We start from the raw sequence: 16,757 nt of genomic DNA, 5'->3' as shown, positions 1-16,757 counted from the left end.
GTCTAAATATCAATGCCCAGGTTCTTGCCCTGGATCTATTAGTTCAGGGACTCTGTGTAATGAATTCACTTACCCATCCCTAAGCTCACCAAATAAAATATACGGCACTCAGTTAAGTGTGAACCTCAGATACACAACAAATAATTTTCTAATATAAGTATATTCCAGGTATTACATGAGACACACTCCTGCAATACATTAGTAATTTTAAAAGGGTCTTTAGGTGATTCTAATTGCAGCCAAGAATGAAGTGGAAAGAACAGAAGACCAAGGTTTAAATGCTAGATGAGCCACTAGTCAGCTATCCTTTTGGGGCTTCCCTGGTGGCTTAGATGGTAAAGAATCTGCCTACAATGCAGGAGACCCAAGTTCAATCCCTGAGTAAGGAAGATCCCCTGGAGAAGGGAATGGCAACCCACTCCAGTATTCTCTCCTGGAGAATCCCATGGCAGAGGAGCCTGGTGACATGGACATGGAGCCTGCATCCATGAGGTCGCAAAGAGTTGGACATGACTGAGTGACTAAGCGCACACACACAGCTATCCTTTCTTTGAATCAGTTAATAAAGTGAGGAGGTTAGATATGCTCTCAGACATTATATATACAGTTACCACAACTATTACAGAAAAAAACAACATAGGAAAAAAGTCAGGATGGAAATGCGCTTACATGCTTATACTTGTTATGTTAGAACTATGAGATTATATGTGATTTTTCCCCCCCTGCTCCATTTTCCAAACAGCATTGCCATGTATCTTTTTCCCTTCATAGCTATAAATTCTAGTGGAAACTGTAAGTTCAGACTCCAATTCTGCAGGGAGAGCCCCGAACTCCACCCAGGTTTTCTCATGTGGTTGCCTCACGTGACTCACCGGAGCTGCCTGTCCCTGCACACAGCCACCATCACCAGCAGGTTCCCCAAGATGGCCATCAAGATAACCGCTGAGAGAAATGTGAGCAGCACGGCCTTCTCCACCAAACGGAAGCCCTCCTTGGAACTGGAAGACACACAAACACGAAGAACTGAAGGAAATTCCGAAGACACAAAGAGAAAATTAGTTTTTTCCTTCATTCATTTTCAGAAAGGTGACTTCCCTGTCGAAGCTGCAAACACACATGTAATGAACATCTAATCTATGCCAGTGTTTGCACTCGTCCCTTTACACGTGATTCTGGTTAACTCCTACACAATGAGAAGGAGGAGGCTCATAGAGCTGTTAACTACCCTGAGATTGCACAGTGATTCTCTATCAGAGAACTTGAGGCTTTCCTTCCGAGCACTGAGCTTAGCTTGTGCTCAGGAAGCTTGTCTGGTTGATTCTTGTTTGGCACACCAACACAGCCAGGTTGTCAGCTCCATGAGGCAGGGACGTTGCCTGTTTTCTCCACTGACAAATTCAATTTCAATGCCTCATTCATATGTGAATGAAGGAATGACGGCATCAAATGAGCAAATGAAGGTAACTTGAACCAGTATCTGTGTGAACACAAAGGCCATCTGTGTTCAGCACCTCGTCCCAGTCCACACAGAAGCTGCTGTGTGCAGGTGGGCTGTCCAAGGACTAGGTCACGGATTAAAGGTTGTTTGTTCCTAAATGGCTGACATGGACAAACTGTTCTTGGACTATGTGAAGCCCACTGTAAATACAGAATCCATCAATAAACCCAGGGATTCCTTTCACTGCCTTGAACTACATTTCTTTTGGTGCCCAATACAATAGTTCAAATTTGTGTGCTTGTGAATTTCAGCAACTGATTGCTTTCTATAAACCCAGCCCTCCTAACGTTAATTCAACATTTTGTCTTACTAACTTGGAAGTGAGTATCCCCTGTCAATAAAACCACAATAAATGCAGATTATGCAGAAGCTGCAGGAAAATGTTTGCTTTTTAATATGCTTTTTTAAATGTTCTTTTTAAATGAAGTTTCAAAGGATCTTAAAACTTTTAGACCCAAACACACATTTCAATATGGAGAAACTAAGACCCAGTGAGAGGAAATGAGTTGCCAGAGTATGTTAGCATCTAGACTGGGAGAAGCTGCTTGTTCTTTAGGCCACCACTGTGTACTCATGCAAGAGTGAACATCGACTTTTAGGAATCAGTGAACTAAAATGGACTGGAATGGGTGAGTTTAATTCAGATGACCATTATATCTACTACTGTGGGCAAGAATCCCTTAGAAGAAATGGAGTAGCCCTCATAGTCAACAAAAAGAGTCTGAAATACAGTACTTGGATATAATTCCCCAAACGACAGAATGATCTCTGTTCGTTTCCAAGGTAAACCATTCGATATCACAGAAATTCAAGTCTATGCCCTCACCAATAATGCTGAAGAAACTGAATGGTTCTATGAAGACCTACAAGACCTTCTAGAACTAACACCCAAAAAAGATGTCCTTTTCAACATAGGGGGCTTCCCTGGTGGCTCAGAGGTTAAAGTATCTGCCTGGAATGTGGGAGACCGGGTTCGATCCCTGGGTCGGGAAGATCTCCTGGAGAAGAAAATGGCAACCCACTCCAGTACTCTTGCTTGGAGAATCCCATGGAGGGAGGAGCCTGGTGGGCTACAGTCCATGGGGTCGCAAAGAGTCAGACATGACTGAGCGACTTCACTTTCACTTTCAATATAGGGGACTGGAATGCAAAAGTACAAAGTCAAGAAATACCTGGAGTAACAGGCAAATTTGGCCTTGGAGTACAGAATGCAGCAGGGCAAAGGCTAACAGAGTTTTGCCAAGAGAATGCACTGGTCATAGCAAACACCTTTTTCCAACAACACAAGAGAAGACTCTATACATGGACATCACCAGATGGTCAATATCAAAATCAGATTGATTGTATTCTTTGCAGCCAAAGATGGAGAAGCTCTATACAGTCAGCAAAAACAAGACTGGGAGCTCACTGTGGTTCAGATCATGAACTCCTTATTGCCAAATTCAGACTTAATTGAAGAAAGTAGGGAAAACCACTAGACCATTCAGGTATGACCTAAATCAAATCCCTTATGATTATACAGTAGAAGTGAGAAATATATTTAAGGGACTAGATCTGATTGGCAGAGTGCCTGAAGAACTATGGGTGGAGGTTTGTGACATTGTATAGGAGGCAGTGATCAAGACCATCCCCAAGAAAAAGAAATGCAGAAAGGCAAAATGGTTGTCTGAGGAGGCTTTACAAATAGCTATGAAAAAAAAGAAGTGAAAGGCAAAGGAGAAAAGGAAACATATACCCATTTGAATGCAGAGTTCCAAAGAATAGCAAGGAGAGATAAGAAAGCCTTCCTTAGTGATCAATGCAAAGAAATAGAGGAAAACAATAGAATGGGAAAGACCAGAGACCTCTTCAAGAAAATTAGAAATACCAAGGGAACTTTTCATGCAAAGGTGGGCACAATAAAAGACAGAAATGGTATGGGAGATGAGCTACCCCGCGCCCAGGGTTAGGGCAGTGGCCGAGAGGAGCTGTACCACGTTCAGGAGGCGGTGGCTGCTTGGGCACCGGAGGGCCGAGAGGAGCTGATCCACATTCAAAGCAGGAGGGGCGGCCTTGAGGAGATACCCCTCGTCCAAGGTAAGGTACAGCGGCTGCGCCTTGCTGGAGCAGCTGGGAAGAGATACTCCACGACCAAGTGGAATATAAGAATCCGGTGTTCTGGGGAGGAAGGAACAAGATGGCGGAGGGATAAGACGGCGAGACCACTTTCTCCCCCACAAATTCATCAAAAGAACATTTGAACGCGGAGTAAAGTCCACAAAACAACTTATGAATACTGGCAGAGGACATCAGGCTCCCAGAAAAGCAGCCCATTGTCTTCTAAAGGAGAGAGAAGAAATCCAGCTCCACCCACCAGAACACCGACACATGCTTCCCTAACCAGGGAACCCGGACAATCACCCATCCAACCCCACACACAGCGAAGAAATTACGTAATAAAGAGAACTCCACAAACTGCAAGAAGAGGGAAAGGCCACCCCAAGCAAAGCAATATAAGCAAGATGAAGAAGCAGAGAAATACCCAGCAAGTAAAGGAACAAGATAATTGCCCACCAACACAAACAAAAGAAGAAGATATAGGGAATTTACCTGATAAAGAATTTCAAATTTTGATGGTGAAAATGATTCAAAATCTTGAAAGCAAAATGGAGTTACAGATAAATAACCTGGAGAAAAGGATTGAGAAGATGGAAGAAAGATTTAATAAGGACTTAGAAGAAATAAAAAAGAGTCAATATACAATGAATAATGCAATAGATGAGATCAGAAACACTCTGGAGGGAACAAACAGTAGAATAACAGAGGCAGAAGACAGGATAAGCGAACTAGAAGATAGAATTGTAGAAATAAATGAAACAGAGAGGAAAAAAGAAAAATGAATTAAAAGAAATGAGGACAATATTAGAGACCTCTGGGACAATGTTAAACGCTCCAACATTCGAATCATAGGAGTCCCAGAAGAAGAAGACAAAAAGAAAGACCATGAGAGAATACTTGAGGAGATAATAGTTGAAAACTTCCCTAAAATGGGCAAAGAAATAATCACCCAAGTCCAAGAAATCCAGAGAGTCCCCAACAGGATAAACCCAAGGCGAAATACTCCAAGACACATATTAATCAAATTAACAAAGATCAAACACAAAGAACAAATATTAAAAGCAGCAAGGGAAAAGCAGCAAATAACACATAAGGGGATTCCCATAAGGATAACAGCTGATCTTTCAACAGAAACTCTTCAGGCCAGAAGGGAGTGGCAAGACATACTTAAAGTGATGAAAGAAAATACCCAGTGATGAAAGATTACTATACCCAGCAAGGATCTCATTCAAATATGAAGGAGAAATCAAAAGCTTTACAGACAAGCAAAAGCTGAGGGAATTCAGCATCACCAAACCAGCTCTCCAACAAATGCTAAAGGATCTTCTATAGACAGGAAACACAGAAAGAGTGTATAAACTTGAACCCAAAGCAATAAAGAAAATGGCTACGGGATCGTACTTATCAATAATTACCTTAAACGTAAATGGGTTGAAATTTTCAAAAAGGCTAGGAAACAATTCTCATAGCCATCAATAGTTCAGTGTTGAGTTCATGAATAGTTTTTAAAGTTTGGGACAAACTGTAGTATTTGCTATTTGAAGTACTATTTGTAATTGGCATATTACGATGTAACATTGGTCTTCATTTCCAACTTAAAACGCCTAAAAATGCCTAACAGGTTTTTAGATTTGTGAATTTTAGTTGAAATGTATTTTACGATGTTACTAAACCTGCAGAAATATTGAAATATTTCAGAGAACTTATTCACTGTACATTTAATTTATTTTATTTATAAAAGTTATGAACTGTAGAAAGTTTTACTTGTTGGGTCAAATGCTTGTTGCTTCAAATGCTTTTTGCATTTGAAGTGCTAGTTACAAGAAAATCAAATACCTTCAATGTATAAATGCTATTAAGTTTTTAAAGGACTCTGGAGTATAAGTAAGTTTGTTTAAAGAAATTTAGTCTGTTCAACTTGAAAAAAAATAAAATTGGATTATTTGATTAAAAAAAAAAGTTATGAACTGTAGAAAGTTTTACTTGTTGGGTCAAATGCTTGTTGCTTCAAATGCTTGTTGCATTTGAAGTGCTAGTTACAAGAAAATCAAATACCTTCAATGTATAAATGCTATTAAGTTTTTAAAGGACTCTGGAGTATAAGTAAGTTTGTTTAAAGAAATTTAGTCTGTTCAACTTGAAAAAAATAAATAAATAAAATTGGGAAAAAAAATAAATTCTGCAACAAAGATGTAGAGCTCTGAATTAGGCCATGTACAAGTTATATAAATTGCTATTTTAAAAGAAACAGAGAACATAGATGATAATAAAATTACACTGCTTTGAAGGTGAAAAAAAAAAAAGAAATGGTATGAACCTAAGAGAAGCAGAAGATATAAAGAAGAGGTGGCAAGAATACATAGAAGAACTATACAAAAGAGATCTTCACAACCCTGATAATCATGATGGTGTTATCACTCACCTAGACTCAGACATCCTGGAATGCGAAGTCAAGTGGGCCTTGGAAAACATCACTAGGAACAAAGCTAGTGGAGATGATGGAATTCCAGTTGAGCTACTTCAAATCCTAAAAGATGATTCTGTGAAAGTGTTGCACTCAATATGCCAACAAATTTGGAAAACTCATCAGTGGCCACAAGACTGGAAAAAGTCAGTTTTCATTCCAGTCCCAAAGAAAGGGAATGCCCAAGAATGCTCAAACTACCACACAATAGCACTCATCTCATATGCTAATAAAGTCATGCTCAAAATTCTCCAAGACAGGCTTCAACAGTACATGCACTGTGAACTTCCAGATGTTCAAGCTAGATTTAGAAAAGGCAGAGGAACCAAATATCAAATTGCCAACATCTGTTGGATCACTGAAAAAGCAACAGAGTTCCAGAAAAACATCTATTACTGCTTTATTGACTATATCAAAGCCTTTGACTGTGTGGATCACAACAAACTCTGGAAAATTCTTCAGGAGATGGGGATACCAGACCACCTGACCTACCTCTTGAGAAATCTGTATACAGGTCAGAAAGCAAAAGTTAGAACTGGACATGGAACAACAGACTGATTCCAAATAGGGAAAGGAGTACATCAAGGCTGTATATTGTCACCCTGCTTATTTAACTTATATGCAGAGTACATCATGAGAAACACTGGGCTGGATGATGCACAAGCTGGAATCAAGATTGCTGGGAGAAATATCAATAACCTCAGATATGCAGATGACACCACCCTCATGGCAGAAAGTGAAGAAGAACTAAAGAGCCTCTTGATGAAAGTGAAAGAGGAGAGTGAAAAAATTGGCTTAAAGCTCAACATTCAGAAAACTAAGATCATGGTCTGGAAAAGACTCTGATGCTGGGAGGGATTGGGGGCGGGAGGAGACGGGCAGGACGACAGAGAATGAGATGGATGGATGGCATCACCAACTCGATAGACATCAGTTTGAGTGAACTCCGGGAGTTGGTGATGGACAGAGAGGCCTGGCGTGCTGTGATTCATGGGATCGCAAAGAGTCGGACACGACTGAGCGACTGAACTGAACTGAACTGAACTGAAGATCATGGCATCTGGTCCCATCACTTCATGGCAAATAGATGGGGAAACAGTGGAAGCAGTAAGAGACTTTATTTCGGGGGGCTTCAAAATCACTGCAGATGGTGATTGCAGCCAGGAAACTGAAAGACATTTGCTCCTTGGGAGAAAAGTTATGACCAACCTAGACAGCATATTAAAAAGCAGAGACATGACTTTGCCAACAAAGGTCCGTCTAGTCAAAGCTATGGTTTTGCCATTAGTCATGTATGGATGTGAGAGTTGAACTATAAAGAAAGCTGAGCACCCAAGAATTGATGCTTTGAACTGTGGTGTTGGAGAAGACTCTTGAGAGTCCCTTAAACAGCAAGGAGAGCCAACCAGTGCATGCTAAAGAAAATCAGTCCTGAATATTCATTGGAAGGACTGATGCTGAAGCTGAATCTCCAATACTTTGGCCACCTGATGTGAAGAACTGACTCATTTGAAAAGACCCTGATGCTGGGAAAGATTGAAAGCGGGAGGAGAAGGGGACGACAGAGGATGAGATGGTTGGATGGCATCACAGACTCAGTGGACATGAGTTTGAGTAAACTCCAGGAGTTGGTGATAGACAGGGAGGCCTGGAGTGCTGCAGTCCATGGGGTCGCAAAGAGTCGTACATGACTGAGTGACTAAACTGAACTGAACTGGGCACTCAGGTCCCAACAACAAGAAAGAAGATCTTCACTGAGCTCTTTTGATTGAAAACCAAGATAGCTGCTAGTTTGAAATGGCAGCAGTCTGCCACGTCTGGGCTCTGGCTTTGTCTGAAACCTTTTTTGTTAAACCTGGCATGGAAGACAAGATGACAACTGGAATAAAGAATCAGAAATTTCCACTCAGCTCACAAGTAGCTTTGTTGCTTCACTGAAGTCCTTATGGCTGGATTCAGATGAAAAGCAATTTTAGGTTATGTCCATCTAAATCACCCTTCTGCACCTAAATTCCAACTATTGCTGGTACAAATCATAGACAGGTGAGATTTAACTCAATGAGGAAAGACATCAGTAGGCTGTTTAGCCCACTGCAAACTATTTTGATTTTAGGCCATGCCTGGTGTGCTGTGATTCATGGGGTCGCGGAGAGTCGGACACGACTGAGCGAATGGACTGAACTGAACTGAACTGAATCGAGGTAAAGTGTCTAATGAAGGATGTAATAATGCTTTTTGCCTTGTCTTCCTGGAGACTCTGACTCAGAACTCCTTTGAAACTGTTCCCCTCTCTAGGTCTCTAAACTTGTGCCTTCTTCCTGGAATGCTTCTTCTCAATATTCAGGTCTCAGATTAAAGTTCACTCCCACTTAATGTGCCACACTCAAACATTTTTCATTTCCTTTATAACCTTTATTGTTATCCAGAATAATAACTTCCATTATTATTGTCTGTGCCCTACCTCCACAGACTGACTTTTGGTTATCTTTTCTCCACAATTCCTAGCGCCTGGCACAGTGTCTAACCTGTACTATGTGCAGTGTAAAGGTAGATGCAGTATATAGGAAGTGCATGATTACTTGCTGAGAGAAACATATTGAATTCATAATGGTGAGGTTTATTCTTCAGTGTCTTTGAACAGGTTGCAGGTATAGAAAAGGTTTTACCTAGACAAGAGAAGTCCCAGGGATGAGACATAAAAACTATTTTTAACTCTCTGAGGACTGTCCTTTGAAATAAGAGTAGATTTATGCATTAATTCATTCAACAATACTTTCTAAGCACCTGCCCTGCATTAGGCATTGTACCAGCCTTCAGTTCAGTTCAGTTCAGTCGCTCAGTCGTGTCCGACTCATTGCAACCCCATGAATCACAGCACGCCAGGCCTCCCTGTCCATCACCAACTCCCGGAGTTCACTCAAACTCACAGAGCAGCAGAAATAAGCAAAACAGAGAGCAATAAATAGATAAGCAAAAATATAGATACATTTAGCTAGTAATATGAACTGCAAGTGGGGACTGAAAGCCTGGTTATAAAATGGGGGTTGTCAGTGAAGCTCAGCAATAGGATTGTCAAAGTTTATGACCTACAGGTTACATAACTATGTGGGACCAGTGAGCAGTCTCTAAACAGTGGCTTTCAATGGTGGCTGCATACAGAAATCACCTGAAGAGCCTTAGAAAATGCTGATGTTAGAACCTGACTCTCTGATTTAGTTACTCTGGGTTGCAGCCTGAATCTTAGAATTTTTAAAAGCTCCCAAGTGATTCTGATGTGAAACCAAAGAATCACTGCTAAAAGGAGGGAAGGGCTTCCCTGGTGGCTCAGAGGTTAAAGCTTCTGCCTGCAATGTGGGAGACCTGGGTTCGATCCCTGGGTCGGGAAGATCCCCTGGAGAAGGAAATGGCAACCTACTCCAGTATTCTTGCCTGGAGAATCCCATGGACGGAGGAGCCTGGTGGGTTCCAGTCCACAGGGTCGCAAAGAGTCGGACACGACTGAGCGTGGGTACAATTACTTTCTAATAACTAAGGATGATCCACAGTAGCTTGCCAGTGTCGTTTTGAGTGCCCTGGCTCAGGAAGTGTTCAAGAATATCCAGGTGTCAATTAGATACGACTTCAGGAATTCCAGTAGAACTATTTCAAATCTTGAAAGATGATGCTGTGAAAGTACTGCACTCAATATGCCAGCACATTTGGAAAACTCAGCAGTGGCCACAGGACTGGAAAAGGTCAGTCTTCATTCCAATCCCAAAGAAAGGGAATGCCAAAGAATGCTCAAACTACCGCACAATTGCACTCATCTCACACACTAGTAAAGTCATGCTCAAAATTCTCCAAGCCAGGTTTCAGCAATATGTGAACCGTGAACTCCCAGATGTTCAAGCAGGTTTTAGAAAAGGCAGAGGCACCAAAGATCAAATTGCCAACATCCGCTGGATCATGGAGAAAGCAAGAGAGTTCCAGAAAATCATCTATTTCTGCTTCATTGACTATGCCAAAGCCTTTGACTGTGTGGATCACAATAAACATGTGGAACATTCTGAAAGAGATGGGAATCCCAGACCACCTGACTTGCCTCTTGAGAAACCTATATGCAGGTCAGGAAGCAACAGTTAGAACTGGACATGGAACAACAGACTGGTTCCAAATAGGAAAAGGAGTGCGTTAAGGTTGTATATTGTCACCCTGCTGATTTAACTTATATGTTGAGTACATCATGAGGAACACTGGGCTGGAAGAAGCACCAGCTGGAATCAAGATTGCCAGGAGAAATATCAATAACCTCAGATATGCAGATGACACCACCCTTATGGCAGAAAGTGTAGAGGAACTCAAAAGCCTCTAGATGAAAGTGAAAGAGGAGAGTGACAAGGTTGGCTTGAAGCTCAACATTCAGAAAACAAAGATCATGGTATCTGGTCCCATCACTTCATGGGAAATAGATGGGGAAACAGTGGAAACAGTGTCAGACTTTATTTTTTGGGGCTTCAAAATCACTGCAGATGGTGATTGCAGCCATGAAATTAAAAGACGCTTACTCTTTGGAAGGAAAGTTATGACCAACCTAGATAGCATATTAAAAAGCAGAGACATGACTTTGCCAATAAAGGTCCGTCTAGTCAAGGCTATGGCTTTTCCAGTGGTCATGTACAGATGTGAGAGTTGGACTGTGAAGAAAGCTGATTGCTGAAGAATTGATGCTTTTGAACTGTGGTGCTGGAGAAGACTCTTGAGAGTTCCTCGGACTGCAAGGAGATCCAACCAGTTCATTCTAAAGGAGATCAATCCTGGGTGTTCATTGGAAGGACTGATGCTAAAGCTGAAACTCCAATACTTTGGCCACCTCATGCGATGAGTTGACTCACTGGAAAAGACTGATGCTGGGAAGGATTGGGGGCAGGAGGAGAAGGGGATGACAGAGAGTGAGATGGCTGGATGGCATCACCGACTCGATGGACATGAGTTTGAGTGAACTCCAGCAGTTGGTGATGGACAGGGAGGCCTGGCGTGCTGTGATTCATGGGGTCACAGAGAGTCGGACACAATTGAGCAACTGAACTGAACTCACACCTATTAGGCTAGTTACTATAAAAACAAAACAAAACTGAAAAATAACAAGTGTTGGTGAGAATGACAATAAACTGAAACTTCAGTGCATTTCTGATAGAAATGTAAAATGGTACAACTGCTATGGAAAACAGTTTGGTGCTTTCTCAAAATGCTCAATATAGAATGACTATATGATTCAGCAGTATCAGTCCTAGGTGTACACTCTGAAGAATCAAAAGTATGGACATGAATAGAGATATTCACTCCAATGTTCATAACATCATTATTCCCAATAGCCAAAAGGTAGAAACAACTCAAGAATCCATCAACAAGTGAAAGGATAAAAAGAATGCAGTATATATATACTATGGAATTTTCGCTCAGTCATAAAAGATATTAAGTTCTCATCCATGCTACAATATGGATAAACCCTGAAAACATTACGCTCCATGAAATAAACCAGACACAAAAAGACACACATTGTATAATTCCATTTATACGAAGAGCCTAGAAGAGAAAAATTCTTAGAGACACAAAGTAGAATACTGTTTACCAGGGGCTGGGATAATTAGAGGAGAGGGGAACGGGGATTTATTTAGTGAGTATAGAACCTCTATTTGGGGTGATGAAAAATTCTGGAAATAGATAATGGCAATGGCTGCACACCACTGTGAGTGATCATCTTGTCACTCAATTGTACATGTAAAATGGTTACTGTATATATTAACCATAAGTTTTATGTCATGTACGTTTTATCACAATAAAAAAGAAGAATACATCAGTTCAATTCAGTTGCTTAGTCATGTTCAACTCTTTACAACCCCATGGACTGCAGCAAGTCAGGCCTCCCTGTCCATCACCAACTCCCGGAGTTTACTCAAACTCATGTCCATTGAGCCGGTGATGCCATCCAACCATCTCATTCTCTGTCATTCCCTTCTCCTCCCGCTTTCAATCTTTCCCAGCATCAGGGTCTTTTCAAATGAGTCAATTCACATCAGGTGGCCAAACTATTGGAGATTTAGCTTCAGCATCAGTCCTTCCAATGAATATTCAGGACTGATTTTCTTTAGCATGCACTGGTTGGCTCTCCTTGCTGTTTAAGAGACTCTCAAGAGTCTTCTCCAACACCACTGTTCAAAAGCATCAATTCTTCAGGGCTCAGCTTTCTTTATAGTCCAACTCTCACATCCATACATGACTAATGGAAAAACCATAGCTTTGACTAGATGGACCTTTGTTGGCAAAGTCATGTCTCTGCTTTTTAATATGCTGTCTAGGTTGGTCATAACTTTTCTCCCAAGGAGCAAATGTCTTTCAGTTTCCTGGCTGCAATCACCATCTGCAGTGATTTTGAAGCCCCCCAAAATAAAGTCTCTTACTGCTTCCATTGTTTCCCCATCTATTTGCCATGAAGTGATGGGACCAGATGCCATGATCTTAGTTTTCTGAATGTTGAACTTTAAGCCAACTTTTTCACTTTCCTCTTTCACTTTCATCAAGAGGCTCTTTAGTTCTTCTTCACTTTCTGCCATAAGGGTGGTGTCATCTGCATATCTGAGGTTATTGATATTTCTCCCAGCAATCTTTTTTTTCTTTGTTATTAATTTATTTATTTTAATTGGTGGCTAATTTCTTTACATTATTGTATTGATTTTGCCATACATTGAAATGAATCTGCCCCAGGTGTACATGTGTTCCCCATCTTGAACCCCCCTCTAGCAACCAGAATCCAAAAACACATTAAAAAGATCATACATCATGACCAAGTGGGCTTTATCCCAGGTATGCAAGGATTCTTCAATCTCCCGGCAATCTTGATTCCAGCTTGTGCGTCATCCAGCCCAGCATTTCTCATGATGCACTCTGCATATAAGTTAAATAAGCAGGTGACAATATACAGCTTTGACGTACTCCTTTCTCTATTTGGAACCAGTCTGTTGTTCCATGTCCAGATCTAACTGTTGCTTCCTGATCTGTATACACATTTCTCAAGATGTAGGTCAGCTGGTCTCGTATTCCCATCTCTTGAAGAATTTTCCAGAGTTTGTGATCCACACAGTCAAAGGCTTTGGCATAGTCGATAAAGTAACAGTAGATGTTTTTCTGGAGCTCTCTTGCTTGTTTTATGATCCAACAGATGTTGCCTTCTCTAAATCCAGCTTGAACATCTGGAAATTCATGGTTCACGTACTGTTGAAGCCTGGCTTGGAGAATTTTGAGCATTACTTTACTAGCGTGTGAGATGACTGCAATTGCGCAGTGGTTTGAGCATTCTTTGGCATTGCCTTTCTTTGCGATTGGAATGAAAACTGACCTTTTCCAGTCCTGTGGCCACTGCTGAGTTTTCCCAATTTGCTGGCATATTGAGTGCAGCACTTTCACAGCATCATCTTTTAGGATTTGAAATATCTCAACTGGAATTCCATCACCTCCACTAGCTTTGTTCCTATTGAATACATGGATGACCCTATATCAGGATGTTGTATGGTTTCTTGTACTTGAGGCAGGTAGGACTGACTGATTTTAGGTCCCTCTTTTGTCTATGGACAGCATTTGAACATATCCTCAGAATATAGATTGTCCATCAAACACACCCTCACCATAAGAACCATCTCCCCTGAACTGCCTTTCCTCTTGCAGAAGAAAAGAACAGTTTCATAGTCTGAAGTGAACACCTTTGGCTCCAGAGAATGTATATTTCAAATTAAGTGGGAATGTCAGGGTCAGAGATCCCCAAGTTTAGTGTTATGGTTCACTCATTGCATGCCAATTAGGAGCTAGATACAGTGAAATTTTGCAAGTGAAGGGCAAAATGTAACCATGGAATTTTTAATTAGGCAGTATTGTCCTTTGAACTAAACGTAAGTCCAGTCAAGATAATTAAAATAAGTTAGGAACTACGTCTACTAACTCCATGGTAGGTCCTTGGATTACCTCTGACACCCTTCAAGATTACTGTCAACCACCACCAGACAATTCTCATCTGGCCAAAGGGCTGGCCACTCCACTAAATCGGTTCTTTGACAGTTATTCTTATGAGAAATTTTACTTTCTCTCCCTCTCTTCTTTTGCTTTTCCAGTGATCTCTTGACCCATGAATAAGGAAATTCCACAAATTTGCTGGCTCTGTTTACCACTTTCTCTGTTCTTAACAAATGAATATCTATGACAATAATTCTGGGTAAATTTTTACATAGGTTAATATACATGAAAATGGGCTGTAAATGACAAAATGTAATATAAACAAGTAATCACTGTTATTAATACCAGAAGCCCATATAATGACAATAGCTAAGGAAGTTTTAGGTTATGCTCTGTTATATCATCCAGAATAATTGGTCTCAAGGGCATACACAGACATCTCTCTTTCCCCCAAACCTGCACTCCCACTGGCTTTGTTAAAATAGCTATGCAATTTCAAAATTTTCTGAGCCTCAGTTTCATTCTGGATCAATTGAGGAAGTCAGAGTAAATCTCTCATTTATCAGATATGTATTTATTGCCAACCATATGCCAAAATCTATTCCAAGCACTAGGATTCAGCAGTAAAGAAGGTGGACAACGTCCTCACCTTCATGGAGTTCACCACTGATGAAAAGGACACAACTAACAAAGAAATGCAGTTGGGGATCAGTGTTTCAAAGTTACACTGTTAAACCTTAGTGCTCATATGTATCTCCTGGGAATATTGATAGAAGGCAGATTCTGATTACTTTGGCCTAACATGGGGTCTGGGGTTCTGTGTGCCTCAAGAGCCCACATGCAGGCTCATGAAGAGCATCAGTGATGCTCGTGCCTCTAGTTCATCAATCACACGTGGGGCTGTAAGGCCCTCAAGGGCATGGGTGCGATGGTGAGAGAACAACGGGATTAGAGGAAACATTAAGCAATCAGGGAACACTGGATTTAGTTGTTCCGATACACACAAAGGATCCAAGAGTTAGGGTTAGGGGAACCAGCAGAAGAGCAAGTAAAAAGGCCTTGAGACAGGAAAGATGTTTTCTGTGTTCACTATCAGAGAGGAATGAACAAGGAATAAAAAAGTCCGAGATGAACTTCAAACAGCAGTCAGGAGTCAGATCCAGAGGGTTTTGGATGGGCTGGTAAGAAGTTCATGCTTTATTAGCCAATAAATGAGAATATAGTAAAGTGATTTAAGGAGAAAAATGACATTGGGGATCTAAATGTGAGAGAAAGTAAGTAAACCCCCAGGGTCCAGGTAAGGGAAGACAATGGCTTGGAGTAGGGAGGTGGCCCTGGAGATGGAGAAGTGGGTGGAATAAAGGTATATTTGAGAAATAGAGGGATAGGCAAGAACAATATATTCCATGAATGGATAGAAAGAAGCAGAAATGAACATTATAATTCTGATTTGCTTCTCTGAGTAAATGATGGTACCATTAAATGAGATGGGAAACACATTAAGTGTGACATATGTATAAAACATTCAAGTGGAGATGTCAAGCAGGCAATTGGAGCTCAGAAAGGATGACTGGGTCTGAGATACACACTTGGGATTTCCAGGATTTCTATGCAATTTAGAGCCTTGAGGAAGGATGGAATCAGTCAACAAGAGGGCCAGAGTCTTGATGAATTCTGATACTGAGATATGCAATAGAGAAGAAACAGCAGAGGAAACTGAGAAAGAAAGCAGAGGAGACATCACTGGGGAACACCAGGTGAGTGTGTTGCTATAAAACTCAAATGCAAAGAAAATATCAAGTAAGGGGAAAAAATGTGTTTCTTGACAGTTCCCTGGTAATCACCGCAGGGCCCCTTCTGGGAAGGAAGGGAAATAAGGAGACAAGGTAATAACAGTAATTCTTTTTCTTTTTTTGTATTGCACTTTGCAATAAAATTATGTTTCATCACAGAGCTTCATCACTGGACCAACAACCTCTGCAGAAAGTCTCTCCTCTGCTGCAGCTGGGCATGCCAACCACACAAAAACACTCTTGGAAATACACACAGCACATCCGTCAAGCATTCCAAACAGTTCAAATTACTCCCTAACCCAGTGCTTTCTTTACCCATCCTTCCCACCACTACGAAATCCTTTGTCAAATAATTGCAAGTAAATTAGAGAAAACAGTGTCCATTTTCTTACCAAATCAACAGTCAGCACAAAGAATGCAAAAGCACTCTGAATTAAATGGGAGAGCCTGACTAAAATTGGATGGTTTCTTCCCAGTGTGAATTTTATTAACCTTAAGTGTAAGGTCCATGGTGTTTCCTATAGTGATAAAAGACTGGATGTTGAACAAGAAGGCCTTAACTTTTTCACTCAGTTTGACTAAACTTCAGATAGACTTCTTATTCCAGACCCTGGCCTCCTTTTTCTTAGAGCATTTCACTTCAGAAAACTTGTAAATTCTTTCTCTGCCCTTTGGGATGTAAGTCTTTTTAAAAGCCTCTTGCCAGTTTTTCAAGCCAGGATGTCTTCTGCAAGGACATGGTAGCCATCCCTTTGAAATGCAATCAAGGAAGAGAAAGCCGCCACCTCCCAGTCTCTGTGAGAAAGTAGAAACCTAAGGTCCCATCTTCCGTGGGCACGTTGCTCCAAGTTGTAAAACTACTTTGTCTTTCCTTTGTTGTTGTTCAGTTGCTAAGTCATGTCCGACTGTGACTCCATCAACTGCA

At 41.0% G+C, this 16,757-nt stretch overlaps 1 protein-coding gene across 4 annotated transcripts in view; it reads right to left on the bottom strand.

Annotated features, from left to right (window-relative positions):
• The window catches only part of HTR4 (5-hydroxytryptamine receptor 4), a 202,444-nt gene that overhangs the window by 88,528 nt on the left and 97,159 nt on the right, over window positions 1–16,757 (bottom strand). For all 4 annotated transcript variants that reach the window (XM_055430905.2, XM_055430908.2, XM_055430903.2 and 1 more), the window contains exon 3: window positions 873–998. In XM_055430905.2, the coding sequence (XP_055286880.2) occupies window positions 873–998 (126 nt within the window). The remainder of the gene's footprint in view (window positions 1–872; window positions 999–16,757) is intronic.

This window comes from Moschus berezovskii, chromosome 8 (assembly GCF_049115385.1).
Source record: "Moschus berezovskii isolate FMDL1 chromosome 8, NW_MosBer_1.0, whole genome shotgun sequence".
NCBI lineage: Eukaryota > Metazoa > Chordata > Mammalia > Artiodactyla > Moschidae > Moschus > Moschus berezovskii.
Note: the sequence above shows the minus strand (reverse complement) of the source record. Positions and strands in the feature narration are given on the sequence as shown.